The sequence below is a fragment of the Cyanistes caeruleus genome, chromosome 1 (assembly GCF_971803275.1).
Source record: "Cyanistes caeruleus chromosome 1, bCyaCae1.hap1.1, whole genome shotgun sequence".
In the NCBI taxonomy this organism is placed as follows: domain Eukaryota; kingdom Metazoa; phylum Chordata; class Aves; order Passeriformes; family Paridae; genus Cyanistes; species Cyanistes caeruleus.
In genome coordinates this window covers 26971260-26996728 of record NC_141701.1, presented here as the reverse complement: position 1 = coordinate 26996728, position 25469 = coordinate 26971260, and the positions used below count along the sequence as shown (strand labels likewise).

The 25469-nt window shown below is 36.6% G+C and overlaps 1 protein-coding gene across 1 annotated transcript in view; it reads right to left on the bottom strand.

Moving 5' to 3' along the window:
* Positions 1-3221, bottom strand: part of CNGB3 (cyclic nucleotide gated channel subunit beta 3) — a 58490-nt gene extending 55269 nt beyond the window's left edge. The window contains exons 1-2 of the mRNA XM_086883563.1: positions 3089-3221; positions 642-717 (exon numbers count right to left, since the gene is read on the bottom strand). Coding sequence (XP_086739689.1) covers positions 642-717; positions 3089-3196 — 184 coding nt within the window. The 5' untranslated portion in view covers positions 3197-3221. The remainder of the gene's footprint in view (positions 1-641; positions 718-3088) is intronic.
* Positions 3222-25469: the final 22248 nt, after the last annotated feature.

Genomic DNA, 25469 nt, shown 5'->3' with positions numbered 1-25469 from the left:
TTGCACAAACACAAGTAAGGAATATGAAAGTTTCCTTATAATCTTTATCCACTTGCTCTACTCTGCTTAGATGATTTTAATCACAGAAAGCTGAAGATTCCTCAGTCTTTGCTTTGCTGCAAAGATTTTTAGCAGCATTGCTTTGTGTTTGTTTGTTGTTTTTTTTTTTGGTTTGGAATGGCTGTTCAGTGAAATATTTGAATGTCAGGTAGTTTCAAGGTTGTCTTGTTTTTTCCGGTACATGTGAGAAGCATCACTTAAAGAACCATTAAAAATATGCTTTTTTCTTCTTAAGCTACTAAATACCTAAATATTTTAACATTTCTAAGAAGTCAAATTGCAGTAAGGAGAAATAGATCTTCCTAAACTAACTGATCAGAGGGGGAAAGCTCATTTTGGTGGGGGACTGTGCTTGAAAGCTTGCTGCCTTTTGTTACTGTTGGATACTGTTCCTGTACTTGTACCAAATCATTCGCCTGGGGTCAATGACAATTCAGAAATCTTAGTTTCTTCTACAAATGAAAAATAAGAGCTCCTGGCAGAGCATTAGGAAGAGCAAGAGCTTTATTTACAATCCTATAGACTATACATACACTGTGTCCCAATAGTCATTGAAAACTCATAAATAGCTTATTACTGACCTTGTTGCTTTGGTACAGGCTCTGCTTTATTGTTGGCCTCTGCTTTCTGTGGTTCATTTGTTGTTTTATTTTCATCCTTAAAAAAATACACAAGATTAGAAACCGAAGATTGTCATTGTTGAGAATAATAAGGGTGGTTTGATGTCCGCAACGTTTTTGTAGGAATTTGATTGAGCTGCCAAACACTGACCATTATTCCTGGGTGCTCTGTGTGTTTCCAGATGGATTTGCCAAAGGACTTGTGATGGATATTGAAATTAAAAACTGATATCTTCACATCCTCGGTGCAAACCCAGTTTCTTAGCTTGGAGTTCTGCTGCTGCCTGTTGGCAGAGCTGACTTTTTCAGCTCTGCCTCTCACAAGCCACTGTGTATCTCTGAGTTAGACATGATTCTGCCTAAACCTTCTGTTGGGCCAGCACACCTGGTGTACTTTGAGCTACCTTACTGCAGCGACAGGTCTCAATCTCTACAAAATACTGAGGTGGTATCAACTTTCACTGCAAAAAATTAACTTCCTCCCACACTTGCTGACTTAGATTAACTAAATCTTGTGTGCCTGTACCTTGATTCATGTCAGTTTTAACAGGGTGGCCTTTGAAGGAAGGAGTGAGATGTGCATGGGGAGTCCTAGGTGCTCACAATCCTACATAACAGCATTGTGCTAATCAAGCCCATGAGCATTTGCTACCCATATAGGATGAGTTTTCCTGCTCTGCAGCTTACTTTTTAATAGGAGAGGATGATTGCTTGTATCAGCATATGGAAAAATTATTTGGCATCAGGAGGTTTCAGGTCTTCATGCACTTTTTATTTTTTCCTTTCCTAGGTCAGTGACCATCATTCTGTTTGTGTTTCTGAGAATAAATTTGGGCTTGTTTTTTTTCTATGAAAATATTTGTGTTTTCCTGTCTGTTTTTATTTGGAGAACCAGGCACAGAAGTTCTAATATACATATGTATAGAGTACTGAATTATAAATTTTATATATATATTTATATGTATGTATATTAAAATTCCAATCAAAGTCTGTGCATACTCAAGGTTCTTGCATGATATTTTGTTGTAAGGGTTGTTTTCTGTGTTTCAAGCTCTCTCCTAATACATAAATACATAAATACATAAATTAGTGCATTAATTAGTATAGTAATAAGTTACCAGATATTATGTACTTCTCTTTATTCTTTACTCTTTAGATGGTATCTCCCTGCAGGCAGGAAATGTCTTAATCCTTAATCCATTCTTGTGCCTCCATTTTAGCAGTGTTTTGAAGAGTGTAGGCTGATGGTGATACAACCTGAATGTTGCCCTGATGTACGATATTATTCTTGCCAAAAGAGTAATCCTTGTCCCCAGAGAAATCTAAATATATCTGTTTTGCTAGAGAGTTTTGCCAAGTGAGATATCAGCCTGCACAGAACTAACCTGTCGATATTCAGGAGCTTTCTTCTTTTAAAACAGCATTTTATTGACACAAGAATACTGAACTGTGAAAGAAGCATGAACAATGCAGTATATAAAGATTATTGAACATAGATATTTTTGCCATTTTTTGTGGATGGCAGTATGGATACACCCGCTTACTTAAAATTATCTTTATAATGGAGGAATTTTGATTGTTTCAATAAGCATGAATGATTAGTAGCTCAGGCTGATACTAAAGAGCCCTTTTCACTTCCCTAATTATTTGCTGAAACCATAAATCATTGCCATTTTGTCTTGTAAAGTTCTGATAATGTCAAGCTGGAAAAAACAAACACTTTTTGGGAAATTTTTGGGAAAAAATAAAAATTCAAAGGCAATGAGAGAAGGAGTACTTATCCTTTTGCTTTAGTTTAAAATATTTCATTTATTAAATAGAAAAGAATGAATTAACTTTTACAGTGAAGAAATACTATATAAAAAATAGAGACTGTAAACTAATACGACTTTATTTTTCCAAGAGGATTGACATTATCAAAACCAAGCTGAAAAAAAAGACCTCCTTAAAAAGCTACTAAATAACTTTGTCTTTCCAGTGGTTATCAGGAAGCAGGCTGATATATACCTGCATGACATTCTAATATTCAGAAAGGACACACTGACATTTCTTTCCAGAAGGAAACAAGATGCATAAAAATATATCATCATATGAAAAGCAGCAGCAGTACCTGTATCTCTAATTCTCCATTTGCAATGTTGATCACGACCTCTCATAAGCCTGTACTATTTCAGGTTAGCCCTAGCTGAAAGCAGCTTTCAAAAGGAGAAAATTGTATTTTCTCCATAAAGAAAAGATGGTAGGGTATAGGAGAATAAAGACATTTATTTCATTTTTCTAAATAAAGATTGATAGCATATTCAGTAAGTATATTTTAAATTCTAACCTTTGGCATTTACTTACATAGATACCTACTACAAAAAAAAATATAGTATTAGAGAATCTATAATAGACAAGTAAAACCATACCTGGCCTGTTGATGCCTTTGGTGGTGGAGGAGCACCTTCTTTCTTGCAATCTGTTATCTCAGGTGCTAATTTTGGTCTAGAAAATACTGATTTTAGTTTTCTAAACATCTTGCCCCTTCAGCTGCCCTGAAGCTTCAATGAGTCTTTTACCATGAACAGGTTTAAAGCACATGTTTTCTTGCCATCAGTAATCAAGCCAATTAGACAGTTAATCAGGTTTAGGTCTGATTAGTGCCTTAAAGAAATTTCTTGCATGGTCTACTTCAGTGACCTTTTTTGGTCATCATTAGCCTCTTTTCTTTTTATCTTTTAGAATAAGTTAGTTGTAAGTTATTTTTAGTCTTGACAGGTGCATCATATACAGTTCCACTTTTCATTCAAAATGTCAGAGGAGAGTGATTTTTTTTCTTTATAGGATAAACAAGTGTCTAGTCTTTTACATAGTGGATATTAAGCATTTAATTCATGTTCAGAGATAAGGTTTTATGTTGTTAGCATATCTGTACTTTAACCAGGAAATGAAAATATTTAATTAATAAATAACCAAAAATACAATACCTGATGTCTCAAAAAGTTTAATTTCTTTTCAGTCCAGAACTTATTTTTAAGTGAATGACAAAAAGGTCTTCTCTTGGTGTTTTTTTTAGCAACTTTCTACCTTGTCTCATTCTTATTATTTTAAAACATGGACAAATATTCCTTTCATTTTCTAATGTGTTTACAGGCAATACAACTTTTTGCTTAGCTAGAATTTTGATGAGAATAAGTGTTAGGTGAGTGGTAATTCTATAAATTAGTAAAATAAAGTTAATAACTGGGAGCTGATATTGAAGTTCTGTAGGCTTTGGGTCATCCTATATAAATCAGGTTTGGTTTAATTTATAGGTAAATTCAGTTTCAAGCATCTTTAATGCTATGTAGATTAAGCTCCTGTTACCAAGGATCTTTACTAATTAATTGTCTCTTTCTACCCTTAATTTCACTTTATGTATTACTAGTCTATGTCTTTGAGCTTTGAATTTGAGCTCAAATTGCTTACAATTTACTTATGCTGATCACCAAGGCACCAAGAAATACAGAAACCTACTCCTCTGAGTTATTCCTTAAATGATATATTTAGCAATTACATCAAAGTATTGAAAATGTCCCTCCTTGGGGTTTATAATTTGGCAAGGATGGCTTTTAATCCTTATTCTATCATAGTAGTAACTGTAAGAATGAATCAACACTGTTCATTAGTTTACAAGTTTTTTCCCTTCAATGACACTTATGAAGCAAACCTTGTAATAGGTGGTCAGTCTTCAGTTTTGTAACTGGGAACCTCCCCCTGGGCATGATTATTTCACAGTTATTAGATACAGCAAGAGTTTAGAACTTCCCCCTTTTATTAGCCTCAATGACCTGATTAAAAGAAATGCAATTCATGCTAATCTTTCACTCTGTTTTTAAAATTAGTATTTGAATGAGTAAATTATAAATTAATATCTAAAGTATTTTCACAATTTATGCAGGTCTGGACAATAGGGAGCTTCTTCTGGATGTGAGTTTTTACATCTCCTCATAACAGCAGAATATTAGAATAAAAGTTACTTTTTCTTTTAGTATGTAAAATTTTAGTGGATTCAATTGACAAATTCAGAAAATTTTAAAGAATAGCCACATACAAACCAAATATGAATATTGAGCCTCTTGGAGGGGAACTGTTTTCTCATTAAAAAAAAAAAAATAAAAAATCTTGATTACCAAAATATTTTAGAATAGGTCGCTTTGTTTTTTCTTTATTAAAAATGGCAAAGTTCTGCATAAGAAAACCATAATGCAATGAAAATGTGTATTTTTATAATATTAATATTACATATTTATATGTAATCTCTCTTAAGAAAATACGTATCTCTCGCAAGAATTTCTGCAAACTATACCCAGTCATCTTTCAGAAATGTGAAGCAATATGTTTAAATGCTTTTTGTAAATATAATGTTTATGCTGGAATATAATTTATAATTAAGAGGCATGAAAAAGGAATGTAGCAAACATTTAAAGGAAAGTGCCATTGTGAATATGTCCATACTATTAACATCCACAGTTAATGACTGTTTGCTTAGTCTGTGACTAATTAAATGAATGTTAAAACCCCTTCATATGATCTGATTTTGTAAATAATAAGCAGATTACACCAAAACTTGTATTTTGATACCAGTAGAGGTAGAAAATCATGTCTGACCCTGGTAAAATGACTACTCTGCTTCAATGCATCTTTTTACTTCTATGTGCAATGGCAATTGAGGTATTTTTACTACACTTTGAACATGCTAAAAGCACTTCAGGGAACTGAATACCGTGATGCACTGTTAAGAAGATTAAGAGTGCAGAAGAAAAGAAGATAGACTGTGTGCAGTTAGCTTCTTAGCTACATGGGCTTTGGCCAGGGCTTACTAGGTGCTGTATTTATGGTAAACCCCAGAGGGTACAGAGATTTCAAGCCTGTCTCATATATTCTCTAGCTACAAGGAAAGTATATCCTGTCTTACCTCCTATCCCTTTTTTTTTCTTCAGGGAAATATTTTTCTTCCAGTAAAACAATGTGACATATGCATTTGTTTTTCAAACTTTTGATAAGATTTTTATTTAAAGGATTTTATTTTTATTCTTAAACAGTGCAGTACTTAAATCATAAGAATATACAAAAAGAAGCATGACTTTCTGAATAATTAGGAGCATTCTAATTAGGAAGAGATTCCTTTTTTCAGGACTATTTTTCAAGGTGGTTTGGTTTTTGTTGGTCTTTTTTTACCTGGAACTTCTAATAAAATGTTTGAAAGCACTGTGTGTGCAGATTAAACTCCCAATGTAGTTAATAGGCATAGAGTGAATTCCAAGGACTGATTTTCATTCTTCCAAAGGCAGTGTCAGTTGCTCCATTTGTTTGAATGTACAGATCAATAGATATCACTTGAAATTTTTATTTTGTATTAAGTCATGTGTAACATTTTAAAAAGATCAATGTCTGGGTTTCATTTCTATTCAGATATTCCCATGATGCAAAATGTAGTATGCAGATGTTTTTTGTAGGTATCTTTCTTCAGTTTATATTTGTGATTCAAAGATCTTGACAGCTAAGCGTAGCACATCTTTCTTTAGAGCTCTAATAGTAGTCAGACAAAAGCTGAATCTAGCACTTTTCATAATTTTTGGTTTTTCACAGTGTAAGATTTGACAATTTTCACTATTTTTATGGATTAATGAAAATTATAACTTCTTTACCTTTCTTCCTTAATGATGAGGTTTTTGTGAAAAGACTTTATTTGTTCCTCAGATAAAAATTGGTTTTGGAGCTCAGGCTGTTCATATCTATTTATTGTCTTCTTTCTTAAACAGAGGTGATAGTATCTTCTAACTAACTATACCTTAATAAAGAAAATTAATTCACACTTTCTATGGAATTATGTCTCCTTAGGCATATTATCACAGTCATGGCCAGATGTATGCACTACAGCTTTAGCTTTCAGTGAGGTATCTCCAGAAATTACAAAGATTACTTACAGGATGATTCCTTCACCATTTTACTCTATCTAATTTTTACACTGATTCATAAGGCTTCTCATATGTTGCAGTTTATATGCTGGCACAAATCCTCTGCATCCTAAGTTTGAGGCAGTAATAGATCTTATGGTCTGGAGGAATCTGAAAATACATAACAATCTTGATTGTTTTGGCCTTCAAGGAATGCAGACTTTCCTTTCAAATTCAGTTTTATTTGTAAAATCCAATCATAGGATTTATTCAGCTTACAACAAAAAAGAGATCAGAACGCTTCTTTGGAAATATGCTGAAAAAAGACAGAATGTTATTTCCTATTCCTTTTCACATTCCTCTATATAAAATTGCTCAGTTAACTTGAGAGCCATATCCCAAGGACTCATTTTTCAGAGCCTGCACCAGATCCTGGCTAGCTTTGAATATGGTCATAGAATCATGCTGTAATGTGATGTGTGGGTTGTAGGAGGTGACAAAATTGACTGTCAGCCTGCCAAAATTATAATGGCTGATGCCACGTTTTTCTAGTGACCTCTTTTGATGAAAGTGACATGTGAATCAAAGGAGTGGGATTTAAGAGAGAAGAAAAATGCAAACCTCCTTATGTTTAGTTATGACATTCACCTGCAAGCATAATAAATACTGAGGAAAGGTTCTTGTCTACTAGTTGAAGGTACATTTCCCTTAGAATGTCTGGCTTTTTTTCTAATTTCTTTTCTTTTGGCATATTTTTTTCACCTCTGAGCAAAAAAAGGCACCACTGATAGATTTTTATGCCTGTATTTCTTACATATCCTTATGGGCAGAATTTCTTTAGTAACATCATTGTCACTGCCTAAAATGTGACTCATCACATGAGAAAGCTTTATCTGCTAAGGTAGTGCTCAAAAGTGTCTCTTTCACTTAAATATCCAAAAGTATATATTTCACTTAAGTATCCAAAATTTGTCTCTGGATCTAGACCCTTCAGAAAGGCAGCAGCAAAACCTACTTGGAGGATCCTCAGCCAAGGCTACATCACTGAAAGAATTAGGTGTTCTGCAGCCCCTCTAGGAAGACCACATAATCTCAAACCAGTGAGTTAGGGTCTTTTCAAGCACCTTCGTGGGTAAGCAGTGCTTGTTTGGAAGGTGTAAGAGGTCACTCTTGTGTCAGAAGCAAACAAAACCCAAAAGCCAGTGGTCTCATGCTACATTCAGCCATTTAGTAACCTTATACTGCTGAGGTCATAGTCCCCTTTCTTTTCCTATTTTTCATCTCCATGAAGAATAATAGATTGCTATAAAAGGAAATAAATTCCCTGCTACAGCATTTAGATGGGAAATTGTCTGTATGTGGTCTGCTGGATATTTCCCAGGGGAAACCCTCTGTGTGTAAGGCACTTCAAGGGAGACTGAAGTAGTTCAAAATATGAAGTTCAAATTCTAGTTTCTCAAAATATGCTGGTGCTGGTTTAAAACCCAGTGGGAGCATTAGACCTACTCAAGCTGCCCCCCTTCCCTCCTTTTCAATAGTGGATGAAGCACTTTGAGAAAGTAGAAGATGGAAACACAGTTTGCTAAAAACCAGTAATAACCACAACAATATGAATAAGAGTGTACAAAAGAGAGAGTGTTTTACCCACAAAAGGGTATTTACCACTGAACAACCAAAAATGCTTCCTGAAGACAGTGCCTGGTGTGGTTTTCCCAAAGGCAAGAATGAAGACTGACCTCTGCTGAAACCATGCCATGATGTTAGAGGTATGGAATTAAACAGTACTAGAAACTGTACAAGAAACCATTGTCTCTCTAACAATGACGATGTGAGATGAGCCCAAACATCATTCTGTACTGGTAAATTTTTTTGGTGAATACACACTGCACTTGTTTACAGTAGGAAAGTTGACAAGGGCTCCTTTGCTGAATGTCTTCAGTAGGAAGCCCCAAGAGGAAAATAGGGAGGGGGGGCAACCATTTTCTTTGAAAAGTCTGACTCCTGGACTGGAGCCTGCATTTCAGTGTGGACCTGCCTTTGCACCAAATTAAAAAACTTTCAGTGAAAACTACTGGACAGGTAATTTTTTTCTGCCTGAAGGGCATTTACATCAAGACTAAGAAAAGTAAGTCACTTTGGTAAAATTATTTTCCCTCAAATGCTAGTAGGAGCAGTAAGATCTCTGAACTGTGTAAGCACACACTAAAATAGTAGGCTGTTGGAAATTTCAGTAAAATGTCAAGACTCTCAAAAAATGTGGTTCTGCTGATTTGTTTTCAAGCCTTATAAAATAACATTAATCTGGAATGCTTCTTCTTGTTAAAAATTTTGCTATTGTGATGTTGATTTCAGAACCACTGCTTTACATGTATCTTTATACTCAAAAGAAAAATGAAAGTGTTATTCTCTAGTAACTATTTTTATGTGTTTTCACACCAGGCTAGAGGGTTATCATTTACTTATTTAACCACTGATCATTGTTTCTCTTATGCAGGATAGCAAGGATGGTAGAGTGGTAGAAATTAATTTCATTCCCTTAAATAAAACTAAAAAAATATTGGGTGAGTTTGTCTTTCACATGTGTGAGTGCATCAGGGAAAGGAAACTTCATTGTACATAAGAAGAAGATATATTCTTGAACCACAACTGGGTCTCCTATTTTTGATAAGGTTTAAGTAGAAATCCTTAATTTGTAACTCAAAATCATCTAATAGGAGGTGAAAAGGAGCCCCCATTTTTTTACTCAGAACATTTGCAATATATAATCTCGTTCATTCTTGGTGCCAGGTTTCTGTCCAATATAATCTCAACATTCTGCAATTTCATTCTCTTATAGGAGTAAAGTGGGGGTGGGGAGGAAGAGAGAGAAAATAGTTTCTTGCACTGAAAAATATCTGAAGATTATCAGGATAGAATTGAAATTTCAAGTTCAATATTTGTAGGCTACTGAAGATTCCCTTTCCAATAAAGATGAGAAGTTTAAGAAACAGAAACAAATGTGATAACTTCAGTGATGCAATCCCCCTAATTTTGTTTGGTTTTTTTTCTTAAGACTACTTCTCAATTGTTTTAGTTATAATAGCTTGACATACTTTCTTGAAGAGGGACTATGGAGGTTATGACATGGCTTAATTTAGATGAAAAAGGACACAGAGGTGCAAGACAGGTACCTGTGGGGAAGAGCAGAAATAAGTGTGAAGGAAAAATATCTTTGGCCACTGTACTCCCTCACAAGCAAATGATCACTGTGGGGAGGGGGAGGAAGAGTGGGTTATACATTTAGGGTCTTTTATTCAAGCAATGTTAACACTTGTGTATGTTAACGTTTCTATCTGAGGCAAACGGAAATAGGAATTTGGTTATAAATTGCATCTCTTCTGGAAAGCTGAAATTCATTGTGCTATCAAAAGAAGGAAAACTCTCAGAAGCGTGTAATGTATTCTTCTAAACACATCATATTTTCTCTGTACCCTCAGAGCATCCTATTCCCACTGCAGTGGTGCTAAGCCTTATGTTTCTGCTAACATAAATATTTAAAGCATGCCACCAACACAAACTACCTCATCTAGTCAACAACATGGCAACAAACTGCAAACTGAGTACTGCAAAAACAGTGCCTTAGCAGAGGAAAAAAACAGCACCTTAAATATGGAGGTAGTTTGATATAATTGATAAAGCATTGAACTGGGACTTACCCCAGTTTCAGCCAGTCCATCAAACATTTAAATTTTTTCTTTGTGTACTTTCCTCTCTTAAAAGTAATTACTGTCTGAGGAGGCTTTTCCTGTCATGCAAAGATCAAGACCAATGTATATTTTTTTTTAAATTCTAGCTCTTTTTTGGTAACTTTTGGAGTTGTCATAACTGACAAATAAGTTGTTTGGATGGGGGAACCTCTGGTGGAAAGAACAGAAGTTCTTCTTATTTTGAATTCATTATTAATTGTATTTAACCCTCCAGTTCACTCTGATGAGGCAGTGCATCATGGAAACATTCACATTAGGAAATATTAACTCTTTGTGGAAGTAGTTTGTCTCAGAAAAGTAGTGTCTAACATAATTAAACTGTTCCAAGCCCTGTACTGGCTTCTACTTTTTCTTTTCATCTTCTTTTAAAAGGGAGCAATTATCTAGTGAATTCTAGCATAAGCTTAAATCCAGGACCTGTCTTTGGTTCTGACCTCTGACAAAAAGGGATTCATATTCACAGTTCCCACTCTTCTGCAATACAAGGCTGACCTTTAGTAAAGATGAAAAGAACTATCCTCAACATCTGCTGTTGAATAAGTATAGCTGTATCTATTATAACTAAAAGATTAGAAGGAGAGCCAGAGCAAGTGTTAGACCTGCACTTCCATCATTTGGGAAGCATAGAGCAGACTGGTAAATTCCCTTGTAAAGATGGGAAGTTTTATATAAATAATTTCATTTCCACTTACTGGAGAAAATACATAAAACTTGTAGGAGTGAAAATCAAATGGAAAATTCTTTGAATATGCCTTGACTCAAGAGTAGTCATGACCTGACTGGCCTGCAGTTCAAGAAGGTCTGGTGTTAATGATGGACTTGATTTAGCAGTTCATTTAATTCAGTAATAAAAAGCAGAAGAGCAATCACTCTATAAGCAAGCCAGGCTCCATTTCTAGTTTCTCCTGGACCTCCCTTTTGCAAGTTGATTATACTTCTGCTAAATGTGATCAGCTCCAAGGGAGTAGGGGCTGGTGTTGCTAGAGACACTCCCATTATACAGTGAGATAGATTTGAAAAGAAGGATATTGCATGGCAAAAAAAAAAAGTCCTTTATTGTCCTATTCTATTCACTTTATGTTTGCAGGAAGTGGTTTACTTATGTTTGGGTAATGCTGTGAAGGATTCATATTCCCATTTTGCTAATATTTTTGTGGGGCAATGTGAAGGAAAAGGTGGTCTTAGTTTGCAAATTTTAAATTGATAAGTTGTTACTTGGGATTTTTACCCTCTCCTAATGAACAATAATTCATCCAATTGTGACATTTCCATCCTACAATAAGAAAATCCTACATCTATTGGAGACTGCTAAGAACAACAGTATTTTAAAGCTTACCTGATTTCTCTTCATTTTAGTTCATTATCTCTTTTACCTCAATATTCCCAGCTCTCCACAGAAGTGTCTTTCATTAGTTTTAAGGTTACCTCTACACAGCTGCCAGTTAATTTTAGGAGAAGGGTAGTTTAACTTTAACTCAATGTGCTGAAGTAAGCTTGCACCCAGTTGAAGCATCAGTCTGTCTCCTGTGTCCCTAAGTACCACTGGAATGGCTCTTGGAGGCATAGAACTGTTGAGATAGAGAGTTACTTGCGCTAGTGATTTTTCTACTTGCCATCATCTGTTGTGCTTTTTTGATTCTGGTTTCCTGGCATATGTGCATATGGATAACTTTCAAAAAGGTGAATTCCTTCACTGAATTTGTAAATGAAAAAAGAAAGTGATGTAATTAGTTTTAAGTTCACCATGTCCATAAGTCTTTGAAAAACTGTGTCTTAGGAGTTATCTGTGAATGTTCTTAGACTGCAGTAGTGTGTGCTGGACAGAAATCTAGATAAAGAGATTCTAATGGTGATATGACATGTTTGGTGGTAAAATGCAGTAAAATAGTTGCATTTCTAAGTCACTAGTATTTATATTCAAGGAGGAAAGAAACCTTTTATAGAACACCTGAAGAATTTAAAAGAACAGTTAAAATAGAGCACTTCTTTTTTCCCCTCTTGCATTAGACTTTGCTAATATATTTGATATCAGGTTTAAGCTCGTTCTTGGAAAAATGACAGTTCTTGCAGTTTAGAAAAATAGATTTATTTAGTATTTAAAAGCTCAATCAGTGCTGTACAAGCTGGAAAGAAGCCATTTCCTTTCTGTTATAGATTTAGCTTTGTTATGGCTCTCACTGCTACAAAACTGCCATTTCTTATTCAGATAAAATATGACTTTTTTTCTCTCCTCAGCCATTAATCAAAAGCACTAGTAAGTTCATGATTAAGTAGTTTATGAAGAGCAGTAAATTTTATCAGGGGGAGAGAAGATTTATATTTCTCTTTAAAATTATAGTTTTTCCAGTTATAGAGTAGCAGATCAGCAGTCTCTTTTCCTTCAGATGAAATCCTGGAAAAGTTCTTATATAACTCTCCTGCTTGTTTATACATCTCTGTTTGGTCTTTAGGAAAGACCTCGTATTTTTAAGGGCACCTGACTGATAGAGAGGGACTAGAAACTGTGAACTCCAGAGTAATCCCATTCTTCTGCTTCCTTCTATGTGCATGTATAAGAAGAACATGGAGGATGGCATCTACTCATACCTCCAGTTACCCATGACTTTTGTATCCTCAATCCCTTTGTGTTGTGAGAAACATATTTCTTCACTAGATTACCAAAACTTACCCCCCCTTTTACCTCCAACTTAGTGTCAACCCAGAGAATTCATGAGTCTTGCTATTGGCTATATAGTTATTAATTTTTACTTGTGTAATGTCTTTGCATTGCAGTGCAAGATGTAACCAGGAGTATGTATTCTATTACCATCTGTTGAAAGCAGGTGTGGCAGTGTTCTTTATCTCCTCCATGAGCCATCCTCCACCCAGGGGGAAATCTTCTGTTAATGGGCCATTGAGTCTCACTGCATGACTGATAAAATCACATCATCCCATTGGGAGATGCTCCACCCAGGGGGAGGAGCCAAGCATTCCTACCTGGATATAATCTGAGATAGAGAACACTGCAGTCAGCCCTTCTCCACTGGATTCCCAGAGGAGAGACAGGACCCATCTACACCACTGAACCTTCAGAGGAAAACTACACCTTTCTACAGGATCACTGCTTCAGCAGAACCACATCTGTCACTCCAGGACTGCAGCCACCATTTAATCAGGCTGCTGCCAACACCCTGACCAACAGGGTGCCAGGCTGTATTCTGACTCTGTCAGTGGTTTGTGTTTTTTCTGTACTACTGCAGTTTTATTTTAATTTTCCTAGTGAAAGACTGTTATTCCTATTCCCATATCTTTCCCTTAGAGTCCCTTAATTTCAAGATTGTAATTCAGAAGGGGGGTTGAGTTACATTTTTCCATTTCGAAAGAAGTTTCTGCCTTTCTTAGCAGACATCTGTCTTTTAATGATCTGAAATTTCTTCCTTTCCTTCTTTCTTATTTCAGTTTTGCAAAATGTCTCCTAAATCTTCTGATTTCCTTCTTCAGCTTCTTTAAAGTCACTAAACATTATATTATTCCTTGGGTATTTCATGTTGGTTCCTACCATGCCAGTGCCAGAGAATCCTGAGATCCAGGATCACTATGTTCTGAGACCACGACCTGTTTCTCCAGTCAGAGCTCCAGTGCTGTGTCCTGTTTAAAAATCACACCAGATGCCACAGAAGGTCTTCTTCACCAGCCTCCTAACTCTAATTTATTTTCTGTTTATCTTCTATAATCTTTTTACTTTTGGTCTGCCAAATCTGTCAGAGAGAAAGCAGCCTGTACAAGGTGATGGTTGTGCTTTCCTGGGATATCAACTGGTGCTCTATTAGCAAGAGCAGCATCAAATTCTGATAGTAAGTGGAGCTTCTTGCACCACTAATGCCCAAAGCAAACCACAGTCACAGCTCTTCAGCTAGGTTTTTGGATAAGAAGTTTATTTAGACCTTGCAAAGGATGACAATGGTCTTGTGCACAGATATGTTTTTTCTTGTAATTGAGCAAAACTGGTTTGTAGACCACAAGTTGAGATGTGGTGCTATTTAATGATACACACACTGAGCAGTTTTGAAGATGGTGCTACAGCCCGAGCAAAAGACTGAGTGCATCCTTTCCATGTCAGTAATTTAGAATGCTCTATTCTTTGATAAGAGCTAAGTGTTAGATCTGCAAAGAGGTTTCATTGCTTACCTCCCTTTTAAGTCAATAAATACTGAATGGCTGCTACAGTATATGGCATACAGAAATACCTCTTGTGATTGTAATCCTGAATGCTTAGGGGCCAGGTCTGGTGAATTTACAACCAAATGGTATAGATTTAGAGCTTTCTGCTGCTGCAGCCTTTACTCTCCTGCTGAATACTACTTAAAACTCTTCATGTATTAATTTATTCTAGTAGATAATGTATGAGAAGGCACCTCTTGTGTCATCAAGGTCTCGCTTCCTTATTAAAGTTTATGGGTATGCATTGCAGTCTTCTGGAAATTAATCAAACTGCATCTTAGGCATTATTAAAACTTTAGGTTTATACTTGCCCATCTCAAGGTTTTTCTGAAGAGCTGTGTAGCCTGTAGTTAAATTACTGATTTGTCCTGCTATTTTTTTACAAATAACCAATCTCTGCTTTCAGCACTGCTCCTGCTTTTAGTGGTGCCCTCAAGCACAAGTGATGGGAAAATTGCCAGATAATTGCACCACTGCCAGCTGGACAAGTGTGTACTTTCTTCATATACTCTCAGCTGTCTGTATTTTGAGAGACAAAAAGAGGTAAAAAAAACCCCAAATACCTTCTAAGTGTGCGAGTATGATCCTGAACTCATGGGAGAAGCAGCCTGTTTGTTAAGATAATGTAATGTCTTTGCAGTTTCTTTAACATAGACAGAAAATCACATTTTGCAGTTTCTAAGGGAAATAAGTATTTCATAGAAAATATATGAATGTTTCAATATAGATGTTTCCTAAGGTTTTTTTTTAATAGGAACAAGCAAGTTTTGCTGTACTGCTATATAACACAAAAACGTGAGATAAATATGTCCTACAGGATGAGCTACACAGGGGAGTTTATACATTCCCATTAAATTCTGCAGCCTAATTGCATGCAAAGCTAAAAATGGCTTTGAGATGCTTACTGCCTACAGAATCTGACAAGAAACTCTTCTTCCTTAATAGAAAAATACAATAACCTCAGCCACCTACTATGCTTTAGCCTTTGATAAATATCAGGCCCCAAATAATCTCTCACTTTCTTGCCAACTCTTTTTGTTTTATTAATTGTTTCTTAATCTTGTTTTATATTTTATTTTTTCTGTTTATGTTGATTTACTCTGTCACACACCTGCCCAATGAATTCAAGAATGAAAAAGTGGAAAATAATTTTATTTGACAATAAACACTGTATTAAAGAAACTCTATATGGTCATCTAAATGCAACATGTTTGTTCTCATATCTTTTCTTTGTCTTAAAGCAGTGCAGACTGAGATTCTTCCCAACTATCTGAAGGGGGAGCAGTAGGCCTCCTGAAGGGAGATTAGGTTCGTTTATGTGTTTTTTCTCACAACATTATGAAAGGCATTAGGACAAATGAATTTTTGAGCTGGACAATGCAGATAAGTGTCTGACATGGTCTCTTTGAGGTCTTGCAGCAAAGCCACAATAATTTAAGTATAGAGCTTTCTTCTCTAAAAGATGGACAAATTTTGTTCAGTGATGCTTGTTAACTCTATAATGTCATAGCACAGAAGGCATGATACCACAGTAGCACTCAGGGATGAGAGTGCCCTTCTCTATTTCCTTCTCATCTTGGAAGATGCACAGCTTTTCTGTGTTCTGGACTTAGTCACCAAGTCCTGCTCCTGGCATAATTTGCAGTGTAGAGTTCTTCTCTTTTTATGTCTTTTCCTTTCTGTAAAATGGAAGACCACAGCTGCTCTTCAATATTTAGCTATCTTTGCAAAGGTAACTCAAAGAATATCTTGGAGGGGTGGTCAGGGTGAGGTGTTTGTGTTTTTCTTGTACTTTCATTTGGGAAAAGGCAGACTGTTAATCATAGAATCACAGAATGGCCTGGGTTGGAAGGAAACATAACAATAATATTGTTCAAATCCCCTGCCATGGACAGGGACATCTTCCACTAGGCCAGCTCGATCAAAGCTCCCTCCAACTTGGTCTTAAACATTATCAGGAATGGAGCATCTGCAACATCTCTGGTCAACTTGTTCCAGTGTTCCATCCCTCTGACCAGTTTTGTGGCCCTCATCTGGACTTGCTGCAGCTGCTCCACATCCTGTTGGTCACCTTTCTTTCGGTGCAGGGTACACCTGGCTTTCTGGGCTCAAGCATGTGATGCCAAGACATGTCAAGCTTCTACTCAACCAACATCTCTCAGTCCTTTTGCCCAGGTCTGACCTCAATCTATTCCTCACCCAGGCTGGATGTAATCTATTCCTGCCCCAACCTGGGCACAAGACCTTGCATTTGGCCTTGTTAAACTTCATTGGATTCACACAGGCCCACATCTCAAGCCTGTCAAAGTCCTCTGGATGCATCCCTTCCTTTCAGGGTGTTGACCTCACCTCTCAATTTGGTGTTTTTGGCAAACTTGCTGAGGGAGCACTCAATCCCACTGACCATTTTCCTGACAAAGGTCCCAACAGCAACCTTTGATGAATGCCACTTTTGGCTGAAAAGGGTTAAAAGTGGAAGAATGGTGAAGAGTGTGCTAGATTTTCTTAAGTGGCCTTGCAGCTGGGAATGCCAAAACATGGAGAAGAAGGGTGTGGGAAAGCCCATATTTTATGCCTATTGCTCTTTCTGCTCTGAGAAGTAGAATATCTGCGTAGAGATAATGTAGGTGTTCTGAGAGACTTGGAGGCACTCTCATGGACATGCACGAGCTCCCTGTTCTGGCAGAAAGAAAAATAAAGCTCAGAGATCATAAAAAGCATAGGGGAGGTCACAGCATGTTGGCAAATTACGCATGCATGGGCCCTTGATAAACTGGTGCAAAGAGCAGCCCCGCCTTTTGCCAGGATGGACTAAGCCTGGTGGGGCCTGTGTTCCCTCTTGAGTGTGTCTGCCTGGGTGTTGCTTAAAGATTCTTTGGTTAACAAGGTAAGGAAATTAATCTACTCTTTGAAACCACATTTCAGCTGTGGTTTTGTGGTTGTTGTGGCTTCCTGCTTGTCAACTCACATAGCCATCCATCACTGACCCTTACTTGGACGTTCAGCTGTTGACCACAACTCTTTGAAAGGGATCATCCAGCCAGTTCCTAATCCACCAGTTGGTCAATCCATCAAATGTAAATTCACGTTTTTTGCAGTTTAGAGAAAAGAAAATTTGACACTGTGGGACAGTGTCAAATTCTTTGCACAAGTCCAGGTAGATAACATCCATTGCTTTTCCCTTATCCACCAAATCCACAACCACATCATAGAATGGCACTAAATTTTTAGTAACAATTTACCCTTAGAAATGCTGTCACCAGTCACCTCCTTATTTCCCATCTGCCTTAGCACAGTTTCAAGGACAGTCTGCTCCATAAACTTGCTGGAGTTTATGGAGTTATAAACTGGCATGAAGGTGAGACTGACCAGCCTGTAGTTCCCTGGGTCTTCCTTTCCTAATGTAGACAGAAAAAAAAATCCAAAAAACACTGATAGCTTTGGATGTTAGATTAATCTAAATTATTATTATACTCTGGATACCAGGCATGGTTACTGGATATATGCAATACAAATGTGGGGAGATTGTTAGATTATGATCTATCAGAAAAGCTGTTAAAATTGAATTTTAGTTCTTCAAGGAAGTGGATGCATTCCATTTTATCATGGCAAGGCTGTGGGGTAGGATTGAGAGCACATTAGATGATTGAGTTTGCTGGTCTTGTACTGTGGACATGTGGAAGGGTTGAGGTTGTTTCTGGGACACAGTGTCTCCTTGCCCCTGTTAGGAACTGACATACATCCTTCTTCCCCAGGTGCAGAAGTCAGGACAGCTTAGTGTGGGAAGGGTAACTGGCAGTGCCATGCCATCTGAGATGCCTGACTCTTTTGCTTATGTGGCTCTCAATTGGCTGCCTGCCTTAGACTCCCAAAATATGATTGTCTGTGACATGAGCTAAAAACATCCCTATAATATTCAGGCTGTGAATGTTATGCCACTTCTCATTTGACCAGCTAATCAAAAGCCACCACATCTCTTAACAGACCTTCACTGCCTAACACCAAATGTGCCAAATATGTACTGGAAACTAAAAAATACCTGAAATCCTTGTGATCAGAAAATGCAGGACTCAGTTTATGATCCAACATATATGAAGGGCATTTATTGTGATTTTACAGGATGTACAAATATTAATTCAGCTTCTGAGATAAATTAACATGGTCTCCACTAAAAAGAGTTAATGGTATAAAAAGTGTCAAAGAGGCAGAGTGTTTTTATAAATTCAAGAAATATGCGCATATGTGGAAAAATTAATGAAGTGTTCTCACTTGAATTTAACAGAGACTTAGTTGAAGAGAATATGTTATGTTCCATGCCTGAGTTGAACATAGTATGAATGATTAAAAGGGGAATAGAAGTAGCAATTAAATAAGCTATTGAAAATTAGACTGCAAAGACTGGAAGAGCCAAGAGGCTATTTGGATGTTCAGTATAAAAAAATATCCAAGACAAGAGAGCAATTTCCACAGAATTTTGAAGGTAAAAATAATGTGACATTTATATATTGTGAAGAGAGAATGTTCTATAGAGAAAGTTCTATAGATAACATAATTATACACGGCTGCACTTTAGGACAAATAGGTAAATGTGACTTCATGTCAGAGTCATGATGGCTACAGATGTTACAAAGTCTGCTGGTGAGAAAGAGAGGAATAAATTTCTTCATCTTGCTTACTGTGTCATCTTAATCCTGGAATACATCTAAAATTTAAAGACCATCCCTCCATTTCTGCTGTGGTTTAGACCCATGGTGAGTCGGCTCTCACGCTGTTTTGGAGTTTGTTTAATTGTTCAGTAAATGTCTTCCAGGGAATAAAAACAAATTAAACAAATAAAACATTTTATTTCTCTGTGGATTATGTTTCATTCTATGAAGCCATAAACTCAGGAGTTGTGTCTTTTCTCTGCGCTATATAATTTCTCTTGTGTGTTTTTACTGACTAGAAGGATGACCGTGTGTATATATTTTTATGCTTTCCAATAATCCCATTGGATTTGTGAATCAAGGACTGTGCTGTGTCTGTGATGAGAATTTTTATTTGGATAGGAATGTAAGACTCTCAATCCCTTGGGATAAGAATTTTTATAGCATTTCTTCAAATACATTTTTTTATTCAAGAGAAAAAGTTTTAAATTACTTGAAAGAAATTTTGAGAAGAAAATCATTAAACAAGATACATAGTTTTCTAGAGAAACGGATGATAAGCAGAGGGAAAAAATTGTTGCATTTTTGAAAGCAAGATAGTGGAGCAGTTACTGAGCTATAAACAGAAGTAGGTTCAAATATATTAGGGTCTGAAACAAAGCATATTTCAAAAATACTAAATTCAATTCAGCTACAAGACCAATGACTAAAATTATACCTATTGTGAAGGAAACAAAGTCCTTGCCTTCAAATCCGTGAAAAGTGAAAAATTTCAAAGAACAAATCCCAGTGGATTTGTGTTTCTGCAACGTTTATCTCACATTTTCACCATTTACTGGTTTAGAACATTTTCAATACTCTTCAGTTTAAAAAAGGTTCACAAGAGGTTAATAGGAGTCCTTCGTAGAAGGACCCATTTAGGAATGGATGAATTCTTATCCATTGTCCTGAGACAGAAGAGTCGTTTGAATGAAGTGCCACATCATTAAGTCTGTCCTTGTCAAGTCCATTTTATTTATCGTTAAGGCCACTGCCAGATAAATAAGCTTTCACATGGCATTGTATTGCCTATGCCATATATATTGAATACTATGGTTTCTGTGGTTTATATCTCCCAAAAAAGAAAATGTTAGAATGCTACTCATTGAGTGCTGAATTTCTTTTCTTTTTGACTGAACTTGGATGGTGGTATGTCTCAATTCAGTCTCACAGTAGATTTTGTGGCTTTCTTTTCCAATAAGAAACAATGAAAAGATATTAATTTGACCAAATATTTAGTAGAACTCTTCCTTATAGCTATGCCACAAATTTGAAGAGACAAACCTAGTCATCTTCCGTCTTTGGCGCACCTCTAGGAGCTTGTAGACTTCCTAGTTTGTATGGGCAGCACAAACCTGTTGGAACTTGCAATGGCATAAAATCAGAATTAAGATGTAATGAAGCAGTGTAGGAGGGAAAAAAGGCTCTGAAGAAAAAAAACCCCGTGCCTTTTAAAATAATTGCCTTGCAGCAGCTTCTGCTGTAAGAGCACCTGCCTTGCCAGTGATGGTGAGGAGGAATTCATGGCTGCGACTTCTCCCAAATCCGTAGGAAGGCTGAGCTAGATTGGAAGAGGCACCACAGCTGAGGACAGATGTAAAGAAGCTGTACCTTGTCTGATCAGCCCCACTGGTGCTGCTCTGCAGTCTCAGGGCTGGGGAGAGCAGGGGAAGCTGCTGGGAGACCCTGTGCAGTTCTGCAGAGCTGTTTGTGTGCTGCGGGGCAGGAGGTGGCACGAAGGACGTCTGAGAATTCTGAGTGCTTTAGAACTTCTGCCATGTGGCTACTGCTCACATCAGCTTTGAGAACAGGCATTTTAATACAGGGAGGGTGAAAGCTTCAGCTTTATCTGGCTTTTAGATAGGCTAAAGAAATCTGGGGCAGCCATTTAAGGGAATCAGGCTTCTAGAACAGCAGCCTGGCCAGTTTGAATTTATGGTGAAAGCATTGCAGGAATGAATCTTGCTGGGACTCAAGGAAGAGAATTGGATTAGTGTTGGTGTGGAACTTTCCACAGGAAAGGCTTTTGACATGGGAATGTGTTACTTCAACAAATCTGGACTTTTCCTGAAAAAGCACATGCAGAATCTGATGGGAAATATTATTTAATCAAGGCTTGACTATTTTAATCAAAAAAAGAGTAAGAGGGAGACCTGAATGGCAAAGAGGTTATGTCAGGATCATCAACTTCATATGTTCTTTCAAACGGGTTCATCTCCTTGAGTTGTGACATGGAATCTTAACAAAAGTAGCTTCAACCGTAGAACTTGATTAAGAGATTATGGAAGCTATTTCTGTGGGAAATATATGCCAGGTGTCCATTAGACATGTTCAGGAGGATCATACTTTAGGTAAGAGTAGCTTTTACTCCACAGGTGTAGAAATTCTTTATGTGTTCTATTCTATTTTCTAATACTGAACAATAGTGTTTCTTGGTTTTTTTTTCTTTCTGAAGATATTGCTCACTGTGAAATTAAGTAATAATAGTCCTAAATGTAATCTTTTCTAGCTAACTGCTGTAGTCCTTTCATTTTTGAGCCTCACTACTTTCTTGGAAAGTTGTTATTTATTCTGCTTATAAATGATTTTGTGTTTGCCAATGTAAGCATATAAGAGTCCAAGTCTGAGCTAAGAAATAAAGATGAATTGTGTATCTGTACCTTTCAGGATATGTCCAAAGACAGTAAATTAGCTAATTGCTAAAAGCTTCTTTCAGGGCTCTGCAGCCTTCAAACTTACAATAAAACCCCAAGGCAATCTCAGGTCAAATAAATAATACTGCAAACATAACATTTCCATTGTTCTGCTTTAATTTAAGGCTTAAGTTACATGGACCATTGCATTAAGCTGTTAGAACATCGTGAAAAATTTTCCCGGAATCAGAAGAGGAAAATAGTTCAAGAGTATGATAAACAGTGTTTTGTTGGGATTTACAGGACATACTCATTCAGAATTTCTGTAATTTTGCAGTTTTTCAGCTACCCAACACAAATGAGACAAAGTGTAACAGAACAGCATTGATTGCAATAGCGAAGTGATAATGCTTTTAGCCTAACATTTTAATAGTATCAGGCTTGTATGGACATGTTGCCTGTCTTCAGTTCACCACAGTAATTTTTCTGTGTTGGCCTGTGTAGACAAATCTGATAAAAACTTAAAGGTATAAACCTCTCAAGATATTAGAGACAGGTATGAATTTGTGTTCCTGCTGATGGTGCAGGCAGATATTAACTGAGCTGACCAGATATAAATCAGCCACCCAAGGAATCTGTGAATAGTTATTATTATGTCCACAGCTCTGAATCAACCAACTGCATGGTGGATTGTGCTTTGTCAAAGTGGTGGGGCAGGAGGCAGGACAGGTCTGGAGAGGATGAAAGCAAAATATGTTTTTTTGTTCCTTGGGAGTGGTGCTGTGTTACACACTCAGTGACCACTGAGGTTTGCTATTTCTCCTTAGAAAATAACTCTGAATGGAAGTGATGGCCACACTCTTCTTTGCCACATCCCATGCCCTCCTTCCCTCCCTCCTCACCCTCCCAAAAAATTAGATATTTTTCTATTTAGAAATATCTTTAGGATTTTCATCATGTGTCTACTATCTTTTTGTAATTTTATTTTTGTAATTTGGGCTTTGAGATGCTATGTCGTCACTGCTCAGAACCATACTGATTCTACTTACAAAATCATGCTAACATTTTGGAAAGAGAAAAGGAAGCCCTGAAAGACTAATAAATACATCTAATATGAGGTACATCCCAGTACTATAGTTCGTGTTTCATTAATTTATTTTGAATGATCCTCAACAGTTGTTTCTTAGTTCTGCCTTGATGAACTTCTGTAATACTGTTGTAACTCTAGAGAATTTCTGCTGAGCATTCAAAATGCTTTGTGTTTGAGACCTCAAGCCTGAAAATTACAAATTTTGTTCAGTGTTAACTTCATTTCCTTGAAGTAGAGTAAAAAAGCAGAAAACTGGAGAAGCTTAGTAACATAGGAGTATAGAGTGGAGAAAACAGCCTATGTAACTCAAATGATTAGGATGAATAAATCTCTTGACTTTGCTTCTTCAATGCTAGACTTTTTCCTTTTAAAAGAGATGGAATCAAATAGCTTGAGATTTAAACAGACTCACTTCAACTTTCTTATGATTTTCTGTGGATTAAATAATGTTTGGAGCCTGACACTCCTTCTCAGATTAAATTTAAATGAAGACAACCTTTTTTGAAGATAGTGGAGTAGTTCCAGTGCAAAATTGGCTCCATTGTAAGGGTAATCAGGCCCTTTAGTGGCAATATGAGAAAGATGACAGCAGTTTTACCCGTGGGAAGTATATATAGTTGCTTTAATCTCTGCAGGATATCTCTCTATGCACTTCAAAGAGTGCAGTCAATAGAATAAATTCCTTGGTCACATCCTGAAAATGACACAATAGGAAGTTATTAGTGGTTTGAGTTTTTAGTGTTTGGAGCATTTAAAGGTGAGATGTGCAGCCCTGCATACTGAGATTCAAAGGATGGCAAATAGACATAAAAGGTTTTCTCACTTATTTTAGTGAGAAAATGTAAGACCAGTTAAAAACCAGTCCTGCTAAGATTGGAAACAGCTTTCCCTTGGTCTCTCAACTTTGAAAGATGGCTATCACCATTTTTTAATGTGAGAAGAGTAGTAGTCTTGCATTTAAATTGTGTACCTCAGCATTCAGGGTTTGAGGTAGGTTTGTCAATATTCCTTATGCTATGTGAATAGGGTAATTGCTCTGCTTCCTCATCTAAAAAAATCTGTATATTTCTGATTTGTCACTATTAAAAATTCAGTTTCATTGGAAAAATATTTAATGTTCTATTTTCTGTCAGGTTCTCTTTTCTATCTAAGCTCTGCATAGGGCAAGAATAGATTTGGGTGAGTAGAAATAGTAGTACAGCTTCCATCCTTACAACTAAATTTTCTAGTTCCTACCCCAGTAGCATGTGGTCCAGCTGCACAAAACCTACTAAGCTGGGGTCTGTCCACAGCAATGTAGAAATATTCAGAATATCTGTGGTGGAATTAGGCTAGGTGAATTACTAAAATCAGTAAAATTTAGCAGTTTTTGCTGCAGGAAATATGGATGCATAGACAACTGCAATCTTCTATCTTGGATGTTCCTCTGGATGTACACCCATAAGGCACACTTGTTCACCTGGTGTCAAAAAGCTTCATCTCATCTGGTTTCCACTACATCCTTGTCCTTGGCAGCAGTACAGTAATTTCCTAGTCAGAACTCTACTTATGGTTACACCAGTGATGTTTGCCCATAAATGTCAAGAAATTATGATGTTTAGGAGTAGTGAGAAAATGTTTACGAAGATATTCTTAAAGCATCATTTTTAGGGAACCAATATGAAATTGTGAAATGCAAATTTCATACAAAATGGGATTCCGTGAACCAGAGATAAATTAGCTGCCACTTAAAAATGTCATTAACACACTCAGAAATGCCTTATTTACTAACATCTTCAGATATAAAATAGTACTATACTGAAGCAAAAGCTGATTTTGAATTACACTGTCCAAATACATGCATGAAATACTGCTTGATTTTATAAATTCTTGCAGACTTAATATGTTCATATTTTACACTGAAAAACAGGGAGAACACAGATTTTCTTCAGTCTCTCAGATTGGCAGCTTACCCTGGAGAGGGATGACCTTTATGTACACATTACTTTGGAAATCTATTGGAACAAATTGGATGCTCCTTACAGGAGAATGCAGTGCCACCAGTGTAATCATGCCACTTTTTCCTCTTCCTGAAGCAATTGGTCATATTTACATTGACTTACAGGAGCTGTAACAACTACTGACTCCATCTAAACTGATACTGCTTCTATCATCAGACAACATGCCTGGGGAATGCTTCTGTGCTGGTTCTGCACATATTTTTGTTCTTCTCCTTCCCTGCCTGGTGTATATTTATTGGGAGAAAATCTGGTCTTTTTGTGTCATTACAATCTAAGTTATTTGCTCCTTTTTACAGCTCAGTGGAGTGAAGGACTTCAAAAAGATGTAAAGAATGATATAAAAACTTGAGATTCTAAATTCTCTACATCTTGCCAAAGGTCGTTTTAAGTCTGAGTGAGGTTTGAGGCATATCTGAATAAAACAATGGCAACACATAACCCAAGTATTGCAATAGCAAATTTTATAAATCCAGAGTTAGAAGTGCATAGACAAGACAGTGTTTGACTATTTCTTGGA